This window comes from Chlorocebus sabaeus, chromosome 10, assembly GCF_047675955.1.
Source record: "Chlorocebus sabaeus isolate Y175 chromosome 10, mChlSab1.0.hap1, whole genome shotgun sequence".
Taxonomy (NCBI): Eukaryota; Metazoa; Chordata; class Mammalia; order Primates; family Cercopithecidae; genus Chlorocebus; species Chlorocebus sabaeus.
This window is the reverse complement of record NC_132913.1, coordinates 73,153,328-73,178,464: the sequence shown is the minus strand read 5'-3', so window position 1 is coordinate 73,178,464 and position 25,137 is coordinate 73,153,328. Positions and strand designations below refer to the sequence as shown.

Sequence of the window (25,137 nt, the reverse complement as noted above, 5' to 3'; positions counted from 1 at the left end):
GTAGATATTTCACAGGAGTATGGTAAATGTGAATTCATGTCACTCCGTATACTTGATACCACAATCAGTGATAAAATCTTAACGGTAATTTAGGCAAGGCAAAGTATTTAACTCATTTTAACACCTGAATGAGGTAATACTGGATCATTTTCTAAAGTAGATAAACTCATAGAAAAAATAAAGCCTGTATTAACTTCAAGTTTGATAACAAAAAACAAAACAACAACAAAAAAAACACGCATCAAAATAGTAGACATTTATCTTTGAACACTTCCTAATTTAAGTAAAAAGAGTCCAACCTTCTAATATTTTAGCAGTTGGGTCTGGGCAACAATCTTCATCCTCACTAAAACAAAAGAAAAAGAACATCATTTAGGGTGAATTTGATAAATGAAGAAGTTACTGATTAAGCAAAAGAACAGTTAGTCTTCATATGGAAAGAAAGCTGAAATAGTATACTATTCACTGAGATTCCAAATCAAATAAAACTGATTTCTGATTGACTTTTTCCCCTACTTTTAAAATTGTGGTTATACATACATTAAATTTACAATTTTAACCATTTTAAGTGTACAGTTCTATAGCATTAAGTACATTTGCAGTGTTGTGCAACCATCACAACCATCCAGCTCCAGAACTTTTTTCATCTTTCCCAACTGAAACTCTATACCAATTAAACATTAAAACCCAATTTCCGTCTCTCCCCATCCCCTGGGAACCACTATTCTACTTTCTGTCTCTATGATTTTGACTACACTAGGGACTTCATACGAGAATCATGAAATGTCCTTTTGTGCTGACCTATCCCAATTAGCAAAATATCTTTGAAAGTTCATACATCCAGCAGTATGTGCCATAATATCTTTCTTTTTTAAGGCTGAATAACATTCCATTGAATATTTATAACACATTTTGCTTGTTTATTCGTCTATCGATAGACATTGGGATTGCTTCCACCATTTGTCTATGGTGAATAATGGTGTAGAAATATCTGTTTCGGTCCCTGCTTTTAATTATTTTGAGTATGTACACAGAAGGAGAATTGCTTGATCGTAGGGTAAGTCTATATTTAATTTTTGAGAACCCCCCCAATACTGTTTTCCACAGTGTCTACACTATTGAAATTTCCACCATTGATGCATAAGGGTTTCAATTCTTGACATCCTTACCAGTACTTGTTTTCTTTGCCTTTACTTCTTTTTTCCCTCCCTCCTTCCGTCCCTCCCTCCCTTCTTTAGTTATCTTAATGTGTTGAAAGTGGAATCTTGTGATTGTGATTTGCATTTCCCTAATGATTAGGGAAATGATTGAAAATCATTTTATGTGCCTCTTAGCCATTTGTATATTTTCTTAGAGAACTGTCCAAGTCCTTTGCACATTTTTAATTGAGTTGTTTTATCATTGTTGAGTCACAGGAATTATTTATATATTCTGAATCTTAATTATTTACTATATGTATAATTTGCAAATATTTTCTCCCATTCCATGGGTTGACTTTTCACTTCATTGATGGTGTCCTTTGAAGCACAAAAGTTTTAATCATAATGAAGCACAATATACCTATTTTTCTTTTCTTTCCTGTGCTTTGATTTCATAACAACAACAACAACAACAAAAAAAAAACACTGTTAAATCCAATGTCATGAGGTCTTTCTCCCATGTCTTCTGACAAAAGTTTTTCTAGCTCTTATGTTTAGATCTCTGACTCATTTTGAGTTAATTTTTGTATGTGGCATAAGGTAAGGGTTCACCTTCATTTTTGTTTGTTTTTTGCATGTGAGTATCTATTCCCATCACCACCTGTGGAAAAGGCAATCCCTTCCCTCATTAAATTGTCTTCGTACCCTTGGTAAAAATCATTTGACTATATATGGAAGGGTTTATTTCTGGGTTCTTTATTCCATTTCTTTTCTTTATAAGTCTGTCTTTATGTCAGTATCACACTGTTTGATTACGGTAGCTTTGTAGTAAGATTTGAAATCAGTAAATAAGACATCTGCATCTTTGTTCTATATTAAGATTTTTTGCCTATTAAGGGTCTCTTGAGAAACCAATCAACTTTAGGATAAATTTTCTATTTCTGCAAAAAAAAATTATTGGTATTTTGATAAAGATTCCATTGATTCTATGGATTACTTTGAGTAGAATTAACATTTTAACAATATTGTCTTCTAATCTATAAACATGAGGTGTCTTTCTACTTATTTGCATTCTCTTTAATTTCTTATAGCAATATTTTGTAGTTGCCAAAGTACAAGTCTTTCAATTCCTTGGTTAAATGTATTCCTAAGTATTTTATTCTGTTTGTTATTAATATAAATGGATTTTCCCCTTAAATTGTTTTTAAATTTGTTTTCCCCTCAATTTAAATTGTTTTCCCCTTAATTATTTTTAGATTGCTCATTGTAATTATACAGAATGCAGCTATCTTTTCTGTGTTGATTTTATATCTGGTAACTTTGCTGAATTAATTCATTAATTACAACATTTTTTATGTGTTCTTCAGGGGTTTCTACATTATGACCATGTCATCTATAAACAATAATTTTTCTGCTCATCCAATTAGAATGCCTTTCCCCTTCTTCTTGCCTAATTTTTCTGACTAGCATTTTCAGTACTGTGTTAAATAGAAGTGGCAAAAGTAGTCATTGTTTTTTTGTTTGTCCCTGATCGCAGAGAAAATACTTCTTCACCACTGAGATAGATATTAGATACAGCTAATATCTATAATATTAGCTGTAGATGTTTCATATATGACCTGAACAATGTTGAAGTAATTTCCTTCTCTTCCTGCTGTGCTGAGTCCTTTTATCCATGTAAAATATTTAACTTTTGTCAAACAGTTTTCCTGCATCATTTGGGATGGACAGGTGTGTGTGTACGTGTGTGTTCCCTTTCATTCTGTTAATGTGATGTATTACATTGATTGTTGTTGTTGTTGTTGTTTTTGAGACAGGGTCTCATTCTGTCACCCAGGCTGGAGCGAAGTGGTGTGATCACAGCTCACTGCAGCCTACCTCAACTTCCTGTTCTCAATAAATCCACGTGCTTCAGCCTCCTTCGTAGCTGGGACCACAGGTGCACACCACCATGTCTGGCTATTTTTTGTAATTTTTTTGGAGAGATGGGGTTTCGCCATGTTGCCCAGGTTGGTCTCAAATTGTCGGGCTTGAGAAATCTGCCCATCTTAACCTCTCAAAGTGCTGGGATTACAGGCGTGAGTCACTGTGCCTGGCCTATTGATTGTTTTTTTTGTGTTGAAACTTGTTTGCATTCCCGGGATAAAACTGACTTGGTCATGATCTATAAACCTTTTAATATACTGATGAATTTGGTTAGCTAATATCATGTTGAAGATTTTTGCATCAATATTCATCAGTAATATTGTTCTGTAGTGTTTTCTTGCTGTCTTTGGTCTTGGCAATAATGTAATGCTGGCATCATGACTTTGGAAGTGTTTCCTCTTTTCAATTTTTTTGAAAAGTCTGAGGGGGGTTAGAGTTAATTCTTTGAAATTTGTGACATCCACCAATGAAAGTATCTATCTGGTCATGAGCTTTTCTTTCTTAGGAGTTTTTCCAGTTACTGATTCAATTTCTTTACTATTTCTAAATTTGTTCACTCTAATTTAGCATAATTCAGTCTTGACAAGCTATTTCTAGGAATTTATCCATTTCATCTAGATTATCCAATTTGTTGGCATACAATTATTCATAGTACCCTCTTTTAATCCTTTTTATTTCTATAAAATCAGTTGCTATTTTACCTCTTTCATTTATGATTTTAACTGAGTCTTCTCTTTCTTTCCTTAGGTAATCTAGCTGAAGACTTGTCAATTTCATTGATTTTTTTTTTTTTTTTTTTTAATGAACCAACTCTTAGTTTTCTTGATTTTCTCTACTTTTTTAATTGTCTATTTTATTCCTGGTCTAATCTTTATTATTTTCTTCCACTTAATACCTTTCAGTTTGTTCTTTCTCTAACTGCTTAAGGTATAAAGTTGTTGGTATAAGATCTTTCTTATTTGATTTATTTATGACTATAAATTTTCCTCTTGACATTGTTTTTGTTGTATTCCTTAAATTTTGGTGAGTTTGGTAAGTTCCCTTATTATTTCTTCTTTGACCCATAAGTTGATACTATATTGTTTAATTTTCACATATTTAAGGGTGTTTCGGTTTTTCCTTCTGCTATTGATTTCTAGCTTTATCCCACTGCAATTTGAAAACATATTTTGTATGTATTCAAACTTTTAAAATTTATTAAGACTCATTTTGTGGCCTAAGATATAATTTATCCTGGAGAGTATGCTATGTGCATTTGAGAAAACTGTGTATTTTGCTATTGTTTTATACATACATACAAACACACACACACACATATTTTTAACTATATATATATGACAGGTTGAAGAAATCTATAGTTTTATTCACATCTGTATTAGTCTGTTCTCATGTTGCTATAAAGGTCTGCCTGAGACTGGGTAATTTATAAAGGAAAAAGATTTAATTGACTCACAGTTCTGTATACCTAGGGAGACCTCAGGAAACTTACAATCATGGTGGAGGGAAAGCAAACATATCCTTCTTCCCCTGGTGGCAGGAAGGAGAAGTGCGAAGCAAAAGGGGGAAAAGCCCCTTATAGAACCATCAGATCTTATGAGAACTCACTCACTATCATGAGAAAAGCAGCATAGGAGTAATCACCTCAATGATTCAGTTACTTTCCACCTGGTCCTTCTCACAACATGTGGGGATTATGGGAACAACAATTCAAGATGAGATTTTGGTGGAGGCACAGCCCAAACGTATCAACATCCTCTATTTCCTTATTTTGTTTAGTTGTCTCTCCATGATTGAAAATGGAATATTCAAGTCCTTTACTATTGTAGAGCTGTTTATTTCCTCTTCAATTCTGTTAGTATTTGTTTAGTATATTTTAGAGCTCTGATGTTTGGTGCATACAGATGCTTCTCAACTTACAATGGGGTTATGTCTCAATGAACCCATTTTAAATGGAAAATATCATGCATTGAATATGTATTTAACACATCTAAGCTACCAAACATCATAACTTAGCCTAATCTACCTTAAATGTGCTCAGAACACATACATTAGCCTACAGTTTGGCAAGATCATCTAACACAAAGTATTAAAACTATCATATAATATATTGAATATGGTACTGAATATGTATTCCTTTCACACTGTCATAAAGTTAAAAAATTGTAAGTCAAATTTTCACTAAGCTGGAGACCATTTGTATATGTTTTTAATTATTATCTCTTCCTGGTAAATTGATGCTGTTATCATCATACAATGTCCTTTTTTTCCTTCTCTTTTGGTTTCTATTTGCATGGGGTATATTTTTCAATTCTTTCACTTTCAACCTACATGTATTCTTAGACCTAAAGTGAATATCTTATGAATAACATACAGTTGGATTCTGTTTTTAAAATCCATTTTGTCATTCTATCTCTTTTGATTAAAGTTTATACTTATACATTTATACTTTAAGTAATCAGTAATAGAGAATAACATTCTTTTGCCATTTTGTTGTTTTCTGCATCTTACAGTTGTTTTGTCCTTCATTTCTTCCATTACTGTCTTCCTTTGTATTTAGATGAACTTTTTAGTGACACATTTTAATTCAGTTCTCATTTTCTTTTATGTATATTTTAGGAATATTTTCTTTGTTGTTATTACAAGGATTATGTGTAACATCCTAAAATTATGATTCTAATTTTTAATTGATACAAAGTAAATTTAATTGCATACAAAAACTCTACTTTTTAACACATTTGCCCCCTACCCACTTTATGTTATTGAGGTCCCAAAATTATACCTTTTTATGTTCTGTACCCATTAGCATAAACTTATAATCCGTGTTATGCATTTGTCTTTTAAATTCTTTAGAAAATAAAAAGTGGATATATGAGCTAAATTATGATAATACTATTTTTATATTTGTTCATGTATTTACACTTGTTAAAAATTACATAGTTTCATATGACTCTGAGTTACTGTCTAGCATCATTTCATTTATCTTTTTAACTTGAAGAACTTTCTTTAGCATTTCCTGTCAGGTAGGTCTAGTGTTAATGAACTCCCTCCGCTTTTCCTTGTCTGGAATGTCTTAATTTCTCCTCATTTTCGAAGAACATTTTTTGCTGGATGTAGAATTCTTGTTTGACAGTATATTTTTTTTTTCATTCCTTTAAGTATATAATCTCACTGTCTCTTGGCTTGTAAGGTTACCAATGAGAAAATCACTAATAGTATTATGAGGGTTATTTGTACACGATGAATCACTTTCCTTTGTCTACTTTAAAGGTTGTCTTCTGACAGTTTATTATGTGTCTTAATATGATACTTTTGTGTTTATTCTGCTTGTAGTTTGTTAAGCTTCTTTTATTTGTGTATGTCTTTCTTTCTTCAAATTTAGGAAGTTTCAGCCCTTGTTTCCTCAAATTATCTCTCTGTTTCTTTATCAATGTCTTCTTCTGGAATTTACATAATGTGTATATTATTCTGCTTGATGGTGTTTCAAAAATCCTTAGGCATTGCTTATTTTTTTTTTCAATCATTTTTCCTTTTGGTCTTTAGACTTGGCAACTTCAAATGACTTGCATTCAAGTTCACTGATTGTCTCTTCTGTCTGTCCAAGTTTGCTGTTGAACTTCTCCAATGAATTTTTCAATTCAGTTATTATATTTTTCAGCTTCAGAATTAATTTTTAATTTTTATGAGTACATAATACTTGCACGTTTATGGGTTACATATGATGTTTTGATACAGGTATAGAATGTGCAATGATTAAGTCAGGGTAATTGGGGTATCCATCACCTCAAACATTTATTGTTTTTTGTATTGTGTGTTAAGAATAGTCCAATTCCTCTATTTTAGTTATTTTAGAATATACAATAAATTGTTGTTAACTGTAGTTACCCTAATGCACTACCAAAACCAGAATTACTGTCTGGTTCTTTTTTATAATTTTCCTATTAATATTTTAATTTTGTTCATACATATTTTTACTAATTTCCTTAGTTCTTTGTCTACCTACAATTCTTGAACAAATTTAGGATAGTTGTCTTGAAGTCTTTGCCATGTAGGTCCAACTGATATGCTTCTTCAGGAACATTTTCTGGGTATTTTATTCTTTCCATTTGAATTTCTCCATTTTTTGTATGCTTAGTAATCTTTTGTTCAAATATGAGTACTTGAAATAATAAAGAAGCCACCTCTTCTAGCTTTTGCTGATTGGATGTGGAAAATATTTACTAATTAATGAGACTTTGAGCCTTGGAAACAGTCCAAAGTAAAGATTTAGGTTTTTTTCAGATCTTTTCTGAGATTGTAGTTTTCAAGCCTATGTTTGTGCATCCCCAAACTCAGTTTTTCTGGGCCACTTGTAAATGATTTAATTTCCCAAAGAGTCACTTCCTGCTCCTTCTTAGGAACTTAGATGTTCTATTGTATCTCTCTCTTCCCATAATTTCTTGCCCAAGGTGTTTATGGTTCTGCAGTCCCTCTGTAGTTTTCATGCATTATGGCACCTATCCACTACTTTCTGTGGTTTCTGGGCTTAGAACCAAACTATGACACCATTGCCTATCTGAGTTCCTAGTCAAGTGAAACAAAAATAATTTCTTAAGAAAGCCCATAGATAGGTCAGAACAAGATCTATTCTGCTCTTTCCACCAAAAGGAGGAAACTGGAAATTGGGCTTCTTTCTCTTGACTGTGTTACACTATGCTGGGAGGAAGTTGGATCCAAGAGCAAGTTAAACTTCACAGATTTTTTTAAACTATTTTGAATGTGTTTTTTCCCTTTCGCTCTCCATTCCTCCTTCCCTTTCTTCACCCCTCTCTCCCTCCCTTCCTTCCCTTTCTTTCATTTTTTGCTTTCCTTCTTCCTTTTGTTTCTCTCTCCTCTCTCTCTTTCTTATACTCTTTTTCCTTTATCTCTCTTTTCTTTCTCTTTCTTTTGTCTTCTCTCTCTGTGTGTCAGAGTCTTGCTCTGTTGCCTAGGCTAAAGTGCAGTGGCAAAATCGTAGCTCACTGTAACTTTGAACTCATGAGCTCAAGCAATTCTATCACCTCAGCCTCCTGAGTAGCTAGGACTAGGTGCAAATGACCATGCCAGCTAATTTTTTATTATTTTATTTTATTTTAGTAGAGTTAGGGTCTTGCTATGTTGCCCAACCTGACTTCAAACTCCTGGCCTCAAGCAATCTTCATGCCTCGGCCTCCCAAAGTGGTGGGATTACAGGCATAAGCCACCATGAGCAGCCAGCTTTTTCTTGATTGAGTATTCATTTGGTTGCTGCAGACTGTTGTCCAAAGCTGTTATAAAGTTGTGTTAGTCAGATTGTAGTTGCTTATGTTTTGTTTCCATGGGGAAATCAGAACCTTGAGCTTCCTGGTATTATCTTGTTCTAAAATCATTTTTATTTAGTATTATTTATGCCTGTTTTTTACTTCACTAAAATAACCAATAGAGAGGTTCCAACATTTCTAGCTATGTATGTTAAAAATAACCTATTATGCAGGAGAAAAGAGACAATGGTGGGCCAAAAACAGATGTCCCAAAATAAGGCCATGTCAAAAAAAAAAAAAATACAATTCCAGCATGCAGAGTGAAAAAAAAGTCACTAGATTTTTCTGTGTATAACATGAGTACTTCTCCCCAGATTAAAAAAAAGGTTCTCTCTTCCAAGTTGTGTATAATTTTATAAATGCAAGCACAAATTTAGATATTTTCACTATTCTTGATGGAGTTGTGAGATTTCAAGTCTATAGTGCACTTTGTTCCTCTCTGTCCCTATCACTTTTACAGTCCATACTTTACCTTTAGTGTCATCCAAACTTGGATTGTCTTTCACTTGTGTAAATGCTATCCATTCTTAAAGAGCCATGTCAAACTCCAGTGCTTTCTACGATTTGTCTCTGAATGCTAAAACTTATATTTCTTTCTCATTCCTTTGGATTTTTCTTATAGGCAATGACAATAGCTTTCTTAAGAGAGCTAAGCATGAACACTTTTGTAGTCATACTGCATATTTCATTTCTGGGCCATTATCTGTCTCTCAGGTTAGAAAATACCCTAATACATTAGCAAATAGTTTATATAAGACACTGATATACTAGAAACTGGTTTCAAAACTAGGACATAGAGGCCAGGTATCTAAAAGTGGAGAAGCAGATAGCAAGAAGTGGCTTTGGAATTATTCACAGTAGGGTGCCAGGGAAGGGAAGCAGTGGGAGAAGGTCTGAAGCTAAATACTTGCTCAATTACAGTTTTGCCAGGGGCCCCATTCTAATCATAAGCTCTACTTTATCAGATTTCTATATTTGTACTGCTTTAATTTCATATACCCAGTAGATGAAATGAGATCTTCTTGGTTGTATGAAGATGAACTCATAATTCTGTGTATGAAGTAATGTGTTGGTTCAGTAACAAGATTCTTTTCTTCTTTCTGGAAAAGGACAAATCAACTATTACACTAAATGGAGTTTGAAATATACTTTCTTACCTTATGGTATTTTTTGCAGTATAATCTACATTTTAATGGAAAACAGTTCCAGAGATTAGTTAAAAGATGGGTGAGGCCTATAATTTTAATTAAAAAGTGTCTTCCAATATAATTAACTTGAAATAGTTCAGTGAAGATTACCTAAATTATGACATTAGATTTTGAACAAATTTTAAACATAAACCTATGTTTAAACAATGTTTAAAGAGTCAAATTTTCTTCTAAACTTTAAAAATATTTTAAGTCATATATTACTGAGTTCAAAAAGAGGAAGAACACAGATACAACTCTGGTCAATCAGGTACCTTGCCAGGTCAATCATCTTAGCACATACTTTGATCCATTTGTTGCAAAGTCATGTGTGCTTCTGAATGGAGCAGTTATATTTATGTTATTTTCTGTGGTTCATCTAAGCTTTTTTGTTAACCTTAGAATCACACCAAATGGATAATCAAGAGAATGGACTCATCAGAAAATCAAAAGTTGTACATTCTCCAAAAACATGTTATGGTATAGAATTTCATGTACCCAGGAGATAAAATTAATTAAACTTAATTCTAAAATTAATTTGAATTACAGGGCTCATCCATCTTTCAACTAATCTCTGAAACATTTTTCCATTAAAATGTAGATTATACTGCAGGACCAAACTTAAAAGGTCACTGAGACTCAGACCATCATTTGAGAGTTTGGAGCCAGCAACAAGAGATGTTCACCATGCTGATAGCAGAGTTTATGGGCTAAATATAAGGGTGATATTTAAAATACATGAATTAACTTGTTAAGGTTGGATAAATTGGTTATATAACTTACCAAAAGGTCACCTAGCTACTAAGAGTTGGGATTCAAACCCAAACAATCTGAATTTCCATGCATCTTATTTTCTTCCTCCTACCTCAGCCAGTCTTCTGGTGCTATTTTAGTAGCATTGGACTCTCCACACAAAATGTTCAATGAGTATTTACCAACCAAAATACAAAAGGGTGGAAATCAACTGTTTTTAATAATTAACTTACATTTTTCTTAACTGGTTTCCATTTTCTCTTTTCTTTGGGGTTCTAATTAATCTGGTTTTTCCCCTATTATCTGCTTTCCCACAGTTGAGTTTCATAGCTGCATCTGGTAATAATTTCCCTTATTTTGTAAATATCACCAGGCTTGAGATTGAATTCATTTTAGCATTCTTTTCTGACTAATCAAGGTACATTCTTGGACCAGATTTATGAAGCTGTCTCTCCTTTCTAGTCACTAACAGTCATGCTTCTCACTTACCTTACACTGGGGTTTTTCCTTCCAAGATGAAGAGGCTGTTTCAGGCATTGTCTTTGGTGTGGCCATGTCAAGCTCAGCAACAGCTCTTTTAACATGCATCTCCTTGGATTCTATTACCTGATTTGAGATTGCTTCAGTACTTTCAATATTTGCACTGGCTGTGGTCTGACAACATTTACTTAGTGACAAAAATTTTTTCAGGCTGCCCGTGCTTAGTGTTGACTTAGGAGAAACTTTGCTTTGTACTGGATTCTTGACTTCTTTCACTTGATCTTCAAATACTTCAATGCCTTCTTCTTTTGCAAAAGTCTCTCCTAAAACAACTTCCTCTTCATCAGAATCTGGTTCCTCTTTTATGTAATTTTCCAAATACATTTGATCAATATCATGAGCTACTAATCGAACAATAAGATCATTTTTACTTTGAACATCTCTTAAGAGCTCCACCTTTGTAATATCAGGCTTTCTTATATTCTGAAATGAATTTCTGGCAACGGCCTGAAATTAAAAGTATAGCAAATATTAAAAATAAATGCCTAAATCACTTTCCTGTAGTTCGATTATGATGTAGCTATTTTCTTATAATTTCTAGTTTCGATTTAAGTAATATCTTCAAATATCGCTTAATTATATATTAGCAATATTTTTAAAATAAAGACACATAACGAAACATATTTGTTGGCATGCCATTTTTTTAATTAAGGTATTTATTACATACCTTAATCTAATATAACTTTCCAAAAGTCAGAGCAAGGTCTAGCATAATTAATTTAATTACTTCCTCTTTATCATTTATCTTGAAAGTTTTGTGACAGAAGTAGACAGGATAACCTATTTTCCAAAATCCTAAGTAAGGAATTATAGAGAAATCTAAATATACATATTTTCAAGAAAAAAAAGGGCAACATATTCACTTATCTTGATTTTCAAAAGTAATGAATAACCCAAATAATGGTTTTAAAATTTTTACTCCCTATTCCTCCACTTTTTATCTTTTGGGCATATTTTCCAAAAGATTCTTCAAAATATAAATCTTCATTTCTTCTCACTTCCTCAGTTAAATCTCAGTTTCCACTGTCAATGTTAAAGACAGATCAAAGAAAAGACAATTATAATTAAATGACAGAATTTTCCCATTTCTCTAGCTTTTGACCACTCCACAGAATCTCAAAATTAAGTTAATAATATTAGCTCTCAACCTCCCTTTGTAATAGCATAAACCAGTTTTTCAGATAATGGTGCCTCAAAGGAATATCCATAGAAACAAAATACCAGAAGAACCTCTTTAAAACATTTTTAAAAATCAATTTTGATTATCTGTGTTATTGGAGGAAAACAGTGGTTTAGAAAATCCAAAATCATTTTATATGGCTTTGGGATACATTACTACAAATGGTTTTAGTATGCATATGTCTGGTGTGTGAAGAATCTATGGTACCTTAAAACAGAGAATTAAGTCTTGAGGCAGAACCAGCAAGAGTCTAGGGTTTCTAACCTATCTTTCTTTCTCTTCACTGCTGTGTCCTTTTGTTGAAGATAGATAACATTGGTACCCAGATTAGTGCCAATCACATGCCTTAACTGAGTTCCCCATGTCTTGTTCTTTATTGTTTTATTTTTAGGATGGCTTATTTTTAGGATACAATGGGGGTATAGGCATTGGGCAAACATTCACGTTTGAAAAGGGAGAAATTGGCCTGATAGAAGGGGCTACAGGCCTCATGCAAGTCCAAAACCCAGTAGTGCAATCATTCTATTTTAAAGCTCCAAAATAATTTCCTTAGACTGTATGTCCCACATCTAGGGCACCGTGATGGAAGAGGTAGGGCTCTCAAGGCCTTGGGCAGTCCTGCCCCTGTGGTTTTTGCAGCACTGGTGGATACTCTTAGAGGTTGCTGAGTGCCTGAGGCTTTTCCACGCTGAAGGTGCAAGATGCCAGTGGATCTACCACTCTGAGGTCTGCAGAATGCAGACTCACTTCCAACAACTGAACGAAGCAGTGCCCCAGTGGAGACTCTGTGTGGGATCTCCAACCTTAACATGCCCCCTCTGCACGCCCTGGTAGAAGTTCTCTGTAAGGGCTCCACTCCTGCAGCAGGCTTCTGCCTGGGCATGCAGGTTTTTCTGCACACCCTCTGAAATCTAGGCAGAGGCTGAGAAGCCTCATTTACTCTTGGATTCTGTGTGCCTATAGGCTTAACACCACATAGAAACCACCAAGGCTATGGCTTGCAGCCCAAGCTGTAACTGGGCCTCTTTGAGCCACAGCTAGAAAAGTAGCTGTGGGGATGTGAGGAATGTTGTTCTGAGGTTGCAGAGCCCATGAAACCATTCTTCCCGCCTAGGCCTCTGGAACTGAAATCAAACAGATTGCAGTGAGGATCTCTGAAATGCCTTTGAAGTCTTTTCTCCATTGTCTTGAATATTAGCACTTAGCTCTCTTTCAATTTTGGAAATTTCTCTAACAACTAGTAGTTTTACAGCCATCTTGAATTTCTCTCTCAAAAAACAAACAAACAAACAAAAAACCTTTTTTTTTCCTCTGCCACATGGCCTGGCTGATTTTTTTTTTTTTTTTTTTTTTGAGGTGGAGTCTTGCTGGAGTCCAGCAAGAGTGCAGTGGCATGATCTCGGCTCACTGCAACCTCTGCCTCCCAGGTTCAAGTGATTCTCATGCCTCAGCCTCTGAAGTAGCTGGGACTACAAGTGTGTGCCATTATGCACAGGTAATTTTTGTATTTTTAGTGGAGATGGAGTTGGAGATCATGTTGGCCAGACTCGTCTCAAACTCCTGACCTCAAGTGCCCCACCCACCTCGGCCTCCCAAAGTGCTGGGATTACACGTGTGAGCCACCACACTCAGCCAATTTTCCAAACTTTTATGCTCTGCTTCCCTTTTAAATATAAATTCCAAATTTAAGTCATTTCTTTCCTCCTGCATCTGAGAATAGGCTGTTAGAAGCAGCCAGATCACATCTTGAATGTTTCATTTATGAGAAATTTCTTCTGCCAGCTATCGTAGGTCATCACTCACATGTTCAAACTCCACAGAACTCTAGGGCATGGACACAATGCACCCAAGTTTTTTGCTAAGGCATAACAAAGGTGACCTTTGCTCTAGTTTCCAGTAAATTCCTCATTTCCATCTGAGACCTCATCAGCCTGGACTTCATTGTCCATTGTCTGTTAACCAGTTCCAAAGTTGCTTCCATATTTGCAGGTATTTTTTACAGTAAGGCCCCACTCCTTAGTACCAATTTTCTGTGTAAGGCCATTCTTCCACTGCTATAAAGAAATTCCTAAGAGTAGGTTATTTAAAAAAGAGGTTTAACTGGCTCATGGTTCTGTATGCTTTACAGGAAGCATAGTGGCATCTGTTTTTGGGAAGGCCTGAGGAAGCTTCCAATCATGATTGAAAGCAAAATAAGAGCAGACACATCACATGATGAAGGCAGGAGGAAAATAATGTGTATGTGTTGGGCAGGGTGCAGGGGGGTGCCACACACTTTTAAATGACCAGATCTTGCAAGAACTCACTGCTGCAAAGACAGCACCAAGCCATGAAGGGTCTGTCCCCATGACCCAGACACCTTCCACCAGGATCCATCTCCAGCATTGGAGATTACAATCCAACACGAGATTTGGGCAGGGATAAATATCAAACTATATCAGGGTGTGAAAACTTAAAGCATTAATTAACATATTTACTAGCCTTGAGATTCAGTTTAGTGGGTTGCAGAAGAGTGCTGAAAAAATTTACTCTAAGCTTATGCTCCAGGAAGCATGGTTCTATAAAACTTTGGTAATTTTCCAGGCTATGGACTACATGCCTAAGCATACTCAGCACTCTCACAAATGCATACCATCAGTTAAAGGGATTTTAATAAAAATCAAAATGTCTGATGGATCAGTGCAACCTTTCTGTTGGCGAGACAAATCTTTTGTCCTCAGTAGTAGTTTCCTTGTAATAAGGACATTATTTTTGGCATTTTAAATTCCCAGTTAAAATATTTGGGGACTGCGTATGGGGTGACAGGACAGAGTTAGGTCTAGAGCAATAGGAGAGAGGCTCATAAAAATAGCAGCAATACTACAGCTGGGTTTAGAAAATACAAGTGTGTAAGTGGAAAGAAAATGGATACATCTTGAGAGGCCAGGGCAAATGGGAAAGGCTAACATAATTGAAGTAAAACAGAACAAATGTAATCTAAGAGTCTGCAGTCTAATGTCTGCCGATGAATGTTACTAAAAGAAAATGAGTACTACTCTGGTGCTTTAAATTTGAAAATTAAAACTATTTTAGATTGTTCCATATATCCTGATATTCTTTTAACTGACCTGCTTGAACACCTTTAGATATCCATAACGAACTAAGGAACTACACAAGTTTGCTGCTTTTAAATATTTAAATGACAATTATAACTTCTTTCAGTCTGGTTTTACTGTGAAGGGTATGTGCTTATAATCTCATTCTTAAAAAGAAAAATTCAAAAGGATTGTCTTAGGAAAACTAGTTTGAGACTTTTAGAGTGAGCCACAGAACTAACATGACAAATCCTAGTGAATAATATGACTGTATGGATGAACTGATGCAACCAATTCTCCTATTGGGCTGAGCAACAGCAACAACAATGAATGCATTTTCATATACTTATTTGAGGAAAGAAATCACAGAAGAACCATGTCTCACTATTCACTCATTTTCATGCCATTGCTTTTGCACTTACCTCTAATGGTTTTACATCCAGTCTTCCAGTCTTATCCAATGATGGACGTCTTTCTCTCTTTCTCTTTTCTAAATTAGGTGCTTCTGAGGAGTAATTTCTCCCACTTATTGATGCTCTTCTCAGTTCTGCTATGCTACGTCCAGTTACTTGCAAACACTCCTGCTTAAGCTTCTCAAGAGGTTGAGTTTTTATAGAAATAACTGCTAAGTGTTCTGAAATAATTTTTGGATCTATTTTGACTGGTTTTTTTCCAACATGTGGAACTATTTTAATTGGAGATTCCTCTTCAGATAAATTTTGATCTAACTTTTCTTGCTCTAATTCAGGACTCACATTAAAAGCATGTTCTTGGGCCTTTTGAACAATTCTATTAATGTCTAGCTCTCCAGAGAGATCAGCATTTGAAATTGTTGAGCTAATTGTATCTAATGGAAAACTTGAAACTCCATCAATAATTAAACTAGCCACTTTTTTAGGAAAGGCTGTGTTTGTATCTTTTATATCATAATAAAGCTGTTTGTTGGTTCCTGATTGTTGCAGTATGTTGCTATAAACAGAATCAACAACCTGATAAATCATTTCTCTACTTTCTGGATTTAAACAGTGCTCTTCAGGATCAGAAGTTATTAGACTAATGCTATTTCTGGAAATTTCAGTTGTTACCGATTTTGATAGTTGAGATGCAATTTTATTTAACTCAGGCTTTGATAAGTTCTTTTCATCTTTGCTTGAGGAACCTGGCAACCTTACTAGTTTAGCCAAGAACAAGGCCAACACCTCTTCTAAAAGTTTGGTATCTAATGTCAAACCTTTTCTGGGTGAAGACTTTTCCTTATACTTAAGTTCATCAATAATTTTGATCACTTTTTCCATAATTTTGACAGCTTCCAGAACTAATTCTGAATTTGATACTTCTTCCTCTACTTGAGGTTGAAATTCAGAATTGGAAATTGCATTCACCATTAAAAAGCCTATTGTATCAGAGAGGACATTGCTTTTACCCATTAAATCTTTAAATATAGAAGTATAAGAGCCAGAGTGCTTTAAAACACTGGTATAAATATAATTAACTATGTTTTCAATAGTTGCATTATCAGCTACAGGCACAGTAGGTGATTTCTTGGTGGGTGGTACAAGTTTAATCTTACTTTTGGAGATAAATTCTTGGACTGAATTTAGTACTTTTGAAGTTATTTTTTGAATATCAGTTTCTAGAGATTTGGTTCTTTCTTTATGCACTTTTGGAAATATAGATAAAAGCTTTGATAAAAATTTCACAGCAATTTCTTCTATTATGTTGTAAGACAGCTTATGAGCATGTGATGGTTTAGGTAGGGGCACATCAGTAGTTTGGAAAACATCTTTAAGGATCTTTTCAACAATGTTTTCGACTTCCACACACTGATGTGGAGTTAGCTCTCCACAAAAATAGCTCTGCAACTGATTGCTAGCCACTTCTTGTAGAACCAAGTCAACTATGTTTTCTGAAAGGATTTTGCATCCACTGATTACACAATTTTGTATAATCTCTTGTGATCCAAACTGTGGCAAGAGATTATTATAAACAGACTGAACAACTAATTGAATAATTTCATCATCATCAGATTGTAAGGTTTCTACATATTGTATAGTCATATATTTATCTTGGGAGATCTCTGTTGCAACTGCACTTACTAACTTCACTTGAAGGAAATTTAGTTCTGTGAACAAATTGTCCTCAGGTTCTTTTGTTTTAGTGCTGGATATTGTTGAGAAAATTTTGGATAAAAGAGCAGAAATCACATTCTCTAAAAATTTATGAGGTAACATTATTGTATATGGTGATGAAGTTTGACATTCTTTGCTGGCTGTTTGGGCCAACTTTTGGACCTCTTTAACAACATCCTTAGATTCCAGAGGCAAACATGCTGAAACTGAAACCTCATCACAAAATATCAAGTTAACCTGATGCTGGAAAATTTCATTTATCACTGCACCAGTTAGTCTTCTTGCTAAATTTTCTCCATTACTGTTTATATTCTTACAAATAGAGTCTTGAGATCCACATTCATTTAAAATATTACAAACAGAAGAGTGAACAACTTTATTGACCAATGTTTTGTCAGTTGATGGTATCTTGTCTGAAGAAGGTTTTCTTGTCATTTTATGCATAGGTGGCATTTTATCGGCAGATTTTATCTTAATGCTGGATGGTGCTTCATCTGTAGTTGTCTCTTTATACCTGGGAGGTACTTGAGGAACTGAAGACACTTTACCCACAGGGAACTGATTTCCCTTATCTGGCCTGAAAACCTTAATTTGAGCATCTGAAAACTCCTTTAACAGCGAATTGATGAGTTTCATAGCGGTGTCATAGAGTTTAGCTTGATTTTGCTTATCACTAACTTTTTGACATCTATCTTGTATTTGTGTTTCTGGTATAGAAGAAAAGATCAATTTTTTAACCATCTCAGTAATAACATCTTCTAAAAACTTAGCGGGAAAAATTCCAGGTTTACTCTCTGGTTGGTTTTGAGAATTGTCTGGTTTACTGGGTTCACTTTTAATCTCCTCTCTTACTCTCTCTTTTTCTCTCTCTTCCTCTTCTTTTTCTTTGGCAGGGACATTTTCATTAGTTGAGGAGGATAATTCTTTTGTTGTAACAGACTGTGATAAATCCCTGCCAATCTCTTGAATTACATTTAATACATTATCACCTGGGGGCCTTCGGTCGTAACTGAGGTTTGAATAATATGCTGGTTCTGGAGAAGAAGATAGTTCTAAAACATCTTCATAAATATTTTCAATGACATTTTGAACATATTCATAATCTGAGTGGTGTTCCTCATCCCTACCTGTTTGTGTTGGAGAGTCTCTTCTCCCCTCACTGATTGATGTTTGAGTTCTTATTTCCCAAGTCTCTGTTTTAGTCCCTAGATTTCTCTTGGACTTCGAGGAGGGTAACTGAAAGAGCTTGTCATCTTTTTTGAATGATCTTTCTCTTGCATTGTCAATCTTCTTTTTATAGCCTATTTCAGAATCTGATTCAAGTACTTCCTTCTCATATTCTGTATCATCAATTATTAATGAAAAATGTGTGTGTACCTCATGATCTTTCCCTTTTTTATCTCTTGGAATTAAATTTATTTCCTTCTCAATTTCTTTATTAAATGTTTCACTCAAATTTAGCTCCTGAGTATCTTTACTTTTCACAGTGGTAGTTGAAGAAGTAACTTTTGATACATTCTCACTGTGTTTCTGAGTACAAATTCCCACTTTATTTTCATCCACTTTCTTTTCATTTGTCACACTTGTAGCCAACCCTGATGTCAGGTTAATTATGCTGCTTTTCATAATTGCATTTATAGAGCTAAGTACTGGATTTTGGATATCACCTTTTTTCATTGATGTGTCCTTGGTTTTAAAACTTTTCTTTCTACTCACTGTGCCTCTATTTATTTCCAAAGTGCTCATCGTGTTTCTGCAGTCTGAGGTGGAAGAAGTATCTTTATATGATTGATCTGGTAAAGAAAGTTCGTTCTCTTTTGCACATCTGCTTATTTGTGTAAAGGTGTTTTGTAGTAGGTGTTGAACCCTTTGGGTGATATTATCTGGATTTAGAAATGAAAAGAAGGTGGAAGACCAGTCTCCTGAAAAAAGTGGTTGAATCTTGAATGCAGACATTGCCTTCTGGGTTAGAGCAGCAATCATCCCTATAGCAATGTTACTTTCATCACCTTTTTGAATATCATTAGATGTGCATTTTTCTATGAACTGATCATATACAAAATTGGATATTTTATCAACTGTCTCTTTATCAATTGCTGGAAAAGAAAATATTTTTTCAGCATTTGGTAAAACTTTAATTTCATTTTTCATAAATTCCCTTATCAGAGAATGTGCAAGTTTTAGAGCCAAGCCCGTAATATCTAGCTCTGTTATTTCATTTTTCTTAGAATCTTCAGTAATAATGGGGAGAAAACAAAATTTATGAACAAGGTCAACGATTATGTCTTCCAAAAATGTAGCTGAATATAGAGAAGGCTGTGTCTTTTCTTTACCAGATTTAGCAAGTTTGGAGACATGGTCATAATCAGATAAGTCACTGAAAGATGATTCTTCACCATGTAAAAATGGATGTAAATGATGATACATGATTTCTTTCATAATAAAACCAGCTAATTTACTGAGGAATGAGCGTCCTTTTTTGTCTGCATCTTTTTGTACTTCAGCTTGGAATTCAGATGTTTTCAAAATATTATTACATATGGAGTCAACGAAATTTTCAGTAGGTTGTAACTTCATACTTTCTGCATTATCTTCTGCCATGGAAAGTCGAATCTCATGTTCAGAAATTTCTTTTATAATTTCATCAGTCAATTTTGAAGCTATGTTCACAAATTCATCATCTGGTGGAAGCTCTTTCTCTTTGAGTTCATTTTCAGTGTGAGTTGAAGGGTTGACTTGCGCTAGAAGCCTGTAAATCATATCTTCTAAAAGAGAATGAGGCAACACAGTAATATATGATGGCAAGGCATGGCTATCCTTTGTGATTATGTTAAGCACATTTCTGATGATATTATCAGCTTGGGGGTATGAATAAGAAGAAGACTCTAATTCTCCTGCAACTAATGACTGCACTTGATAATCATATATTTCTTCCAATAGCAAATAATATATTTTCCTACCAAAATATATTGTGTCACTTTGTATAACCCTATGTATTTGAATCAGAGACTTATATTGATCTAATACTTTTCCATATACAGAGTTGACTATTTTTTGAACCATTTCTCTATATCTTTCTGAGAAACACAAATTTTCATCAAAGTTATCTGCAACTAAAATCTCTGATGTGGTGAACTCCTGAACAATTGAATTTACTAATGTTGTAACAATCCTGGCAAGTTTTGGTTTTGCTCTATCTGGGTTTTCAGTAACCAACATATTACGTGAAAATGCATAAAGAATTTTGCATAAGAGCTCAGAAATTACTTCCTCCAAAAAGACAGATGAGTTGACAATAAAAGATAATTCTCTTTGTTTAGGATCTATTGCTTTCAATTTATAAGTTTGATCAACTGCAGCCAAAAGGAGAGTTTTATCTTCAGATAAAAATGATTGAATATGATGGTTAAAGATTTCTTTTATTATAAAACTTGCTATTTTTGGAACAGGTATGTCACTTAGGCTCTTCTTGTCTTTTGTAATGGACTGGTATATATTTGAACGAGAAAGATCAGCATAAATGGAATCCACCATAGACTGGATATCTTTTGCTGAAATCATACTCTGTTTTTTATTCCCATATTTAATAATACATATTTCATGTTTTGAAATTATTGACATAATTTCATTTATCAGTTTTATCACTGTATTGCTTAAGTCTGATTTAGTAGTATCTGACTGCTCTGCACTGGTGTTCAATGGACTGATCTGAGATGTAAGCTGAGTAACTATTTTTTCCAAATGACTATGTGATAACATAGTGGTATACATTGTTGAAGCTTGTCTTTTGAATCTTGATTTACTTATATCATACTGAACTCTTTTTATTAAAACATTTGCACTGAGTTTGGAATATGACTTAAAAGGTAGATTTGCTATAAGATCTGGGTGAATTTGGAAATCAAAAATTTCAGCCAGGATGACATTAGTTATTCTTGCAGCCAATGTCTTTGTGTCATTTAGAAAATCTTTATTGGGCACTACTTCCATTTCATATTCTTGCAAAACTTTGCTATATACCATGTCAACAATTGTTTTGACTACATCCCTCTCCACTGGAGGTAAACACAGTCTTTCCTCAGTATTATCTATAATGCTAACTTGGGCTTTTGAGAATTCCCCTATAATCAAATGTATGAGTTCTTCAGCTTTCTCAAACAGTTCATCTTCTGAATCTCTTATGGATTTTGTTTGTACAATGCCTACTAACCTGTGGAATATTTTTCTTAAAACCCCAGAGATTACATCTTCCAAGAATGTTGAAGAGTAAACACTGGTATAAAATAACTTCCTTCTCTCATCATCAAAATATGTGTCTGATGAAGATAATGATTTTCCATTCACAAATGGCTGAAGATGTTTTTGACAGATATGTTTAATGATGAAACCTGCTATTCTATCCATAAGAACATCATTACTGCTTACGATATTTTGCACAGCTGATTCTTGAGAACCAGAGGTTTGCACAACATTTTCAAATACTGAATCAACAAGGTGCTGAATATCATCTTCTGAATAAATAAACTTGGTTTCTTCTTCCTCTTTTGAAAATCGAATTTCATGTTGGGAAATTTTCATCCTAATATCACTAATTAGGTTTGAAGCAATGTCATTGAAATTCACTCTAGATATATCTTTTTGGGTTTCTCTGTTTAGAACCAGGCTAGATGCAGAAGAAAATAATTTAGATAATAGTACTCTGATCATATCTTCTAAAAATGTATAGGGCAGCAAGGTGTTATATAGAGGTACACTCTGGCTTGGCTCAGTAGATTTATTGATATTACTAAGGATGTCCTGAGCAATATTCTCAGCCACTGAATTAGAATAGGTAGAAGCTGACAAATCCCCAGAAAATAGTGGATGAAGAAGGTAATCTGAAATAGCTGCTACAATTAAATTGGTAATATTTTCCACAAAAGTGCCACTATCTTCAGACTCTTTAACAGCAAAGTCTAGCCCATGCTGCTTTAAAGCATTTCTATAAACTGTGGTGACAAGTTCATCCACAATATCTGTATTGAAAGAAGAGAAAGACTTTTCTTTGTCATCATAAAGAATGTGAATTTTAGCTTTATTGAAATGCTTATTTATGGAGTTTACTATTCTTTGGGTCATGTTTTTCAACTCACTTTCAGTGTTATGTTTTGGGCTGAAAATCTTTGACAAAAGTCTGGCAACAATCTCCCTTACAAATGAATCAGGGTGAATATCTAAGGGTGATTGCTTCTGAGGTCTGTGTGACTCTATCACTTCACTCAGAACCTGTTTAACAATAGTAGACACTGGATCCAGTGGAGTCCCTGGATGACATAAAACCTCTCCACTCAAAAATGGTTGAAGATGATTTTCGATAATCTCTTGGATGATACAGCTGGCTATTTGGTCAACCATAATTGGGCTTCGGCTTACTATATTTTTTTGTATTGAAACAAGAGAGTCAGACATTTGTAAAATATTACAATAAACAGAATCCACCATCTTTTGGAGGTTTTTTCCAGTATATAGATATTGATTATCATATATAGTGAAACAGATTTTATGTTTTGAAATGGCTGACATAACCTTATCTATTATACAAGTGGACATTTCATTAAAATCAGAACTCATTAAATATTTTTTTCCTAAAGAGGAACATGTAATGGGTGGAGGAATTAGCTGAGATAAAAGCCTTCTTATGACATCTTCTAAAAATGAATGTGATAACATGGTACTATAGTCTGATGAAGACCTGGGTAGAGAAGTAAATTCTGTTAGGTTACTTTGAAGCTTTTGCAATATAATTTCAGGTTTGAGAGGGTAATATGAATGGGGTATGAGATATTCCCTGAAGCAAGATGGCAGTTTGTAGTCTAAAATCTCTAACAATATGCCATTTGTTATTTGTTCTGCTACTGAGGCATTGTCATACACCAGATTATTACCACAGATCATTTTTAATTCATACTGCTGTAAAACATCATAATAAACTGAGTCAACAATTTTGCTAACTGTTTCTGTATGAACTGTTGGAAAACACAGTCTTTCTTCAGCATTCCGTAGAACGGTGACTTGAGCGTTATTAAATTCATTCACTACACTGTTGACAAGTAATGTATTCATCTCATTGAGCCAGGACACAGTGATGTTTTTATTTTTGCCCCACAATGACATAGAGAGATTAAAAAACAATTCTGAAATTATTCCTTCCAAAAATGTGGCTGAATAAGCACCAGCATATATACTTTCCTGATGTAGCTTATTATGAATGGCTACCTTATCCATTTCCTTTGTTCTCTGTTTTTCAAGAGGTGACACAGAAGAGGATTTTACTGCACAATGCTTGTCAAATGGTGCTTGTATTTTGGAGCTAACCACACTGGGATTATTCATGGATACTGTCAAAGAATTACTGTCATAGCTACCGAGTCCTAAAGAACTTTCATTTTGTCCTAATTCTATTAATTCTGGCTTTCTAGCTTTTGTGAAACTGGACTGTATTCCTCTTGTTCTATAGTTCAAATACTCATTTGCAAAAGGTAGACTTTCCGGAGCTTGTTGTATACTGTGAGATAACTTGTCCATCAATGATTTAACCAAGCTGTGGGAAATAACAGTAAGCATAGAGTCTGATGACAATAAGTCTTGATCAATTTCTGCCACATTCTCCAAAAGTTCTGACATGTAATCTACTTGAAGGCATTCATGGTCCATTCCTCCCTTATGATAATCAGATTTTCCATCTTCTACACTTTGAAGCATTTTTAAAAGTTGACATTCTTCTTCTGATGTTTCCTCTGAAACAGACCCTTTATCAAGAAAAGCAGTGCTTGTGCATTCTTCCAAAAGTATTCTGATAAGTTTCTCACATACAACATTGAGAAGAAAAACTGATTTTGAGGAGAGCTGCAGGTTATTGCTAAGTATGCTAGTAGGTTGTTCATTATTTGAGGAGTAGAAAAATGTTCTTTGTATTTTACCAGAATCCATACCCCTATCTAGGCATTCATCTGGTGAAAATAAATCTGAAACAATATTAAAAACTTTATTGACTACTTCTTTGGATTCACTTGTTTTTAGGTTACCAACCAGGCTGTTTAACTTATATGTAAGATAACTTAATTTATTTTTTTGAAAAGGTTGATCAATTTGTTGAGTAGAGAATTGCCAGTCTCTGGGGCCTTCCTGTCTATTGATTTTGTTGCAAACGGATACACTATTATTGCTATGCATAGAGAATGATTTGTTTCTTTCATTGCTTTCAAAGTGATAATCTATTTCTATTTCTTTGGACAGTACATGAATCACTCCTACTAAGAGATCCTGAAAGAGGTCATCAAAGCCACCAGAAACTATTCCTGGACAGTAAATGTATTTTGTTGGTATGGAAACCATTTTCTGTGCAATGTCAGCCTGTATAATTTTATTATTAAAAAGAATTTTAATAATGATTTCAGAAATACATAAAGCAAGTTCTCCAATGGAAATTGACCTGCTCTCAAATACTTGAGAATGAATTGAAATAATCTTGCTAAATGTTGCTTCTTGAATTTCCCATGCTTTCTCTTTTTCTCTACCCTTTTTGGTGCCATCAGAAATGCTTGAAGTTAAATGGTAAAGTACTGACTCAGTGAGATGTTCACAACATTGATAAATTGAAGAATCATTGTATATGTTTCTTAGGAGCTGTTTTGATTCATATTTTTTCCTTGACCATGTAGAAACAGCAGACATCTCTTCTTCACTAAAAACTTAAAAAAGAGAACATCATAATTTTAGCATGGATTAAAGACAGAAAATTTGATGTATCTGTAATTATTATTTACATATATATTTCACCCTTTGAGCAACTCACTAAAGAAAAATCTAGAAAAAAAAATGGAATTAGATTTTCCTCAAACATTTATTTCTCACC

General features: G+C 34.1%; 1 protein-coding gene across 1 annotated transcript in view; it reads right to left on the bottom strand.

Annotated features, from left to right (window-relative positions):
• The window catches only part of FSIP2 (fibrous sheath interacting protein 2), a 92,793-nt gene that overhangs the window by 8,270 nt on the left and 59,386 nt on the right, over positions 1-25,137 (bottom strand). The window contains exons 17-20 of the mRNA XM_038001871.2: positions 15,537-24,973; positions 10,810-11,307; positions 9,380-9,480; positions 300-346 (exon numbers count right to left, since the gene is read on the bottom strand). Of these exons, the coding sequence (XP_037857799.2) occupies positions 300-346; positions 9,380-9,480; positions 10,810-11,307; positions 15,537-24,973 (10,083 nt within the window). The remainder of the gene's footprint in view (positions 1-299; positions 347-9,379; positions 9,481-10,809; positions 11,308-15,536; positions 24,974-25,137) is intronic.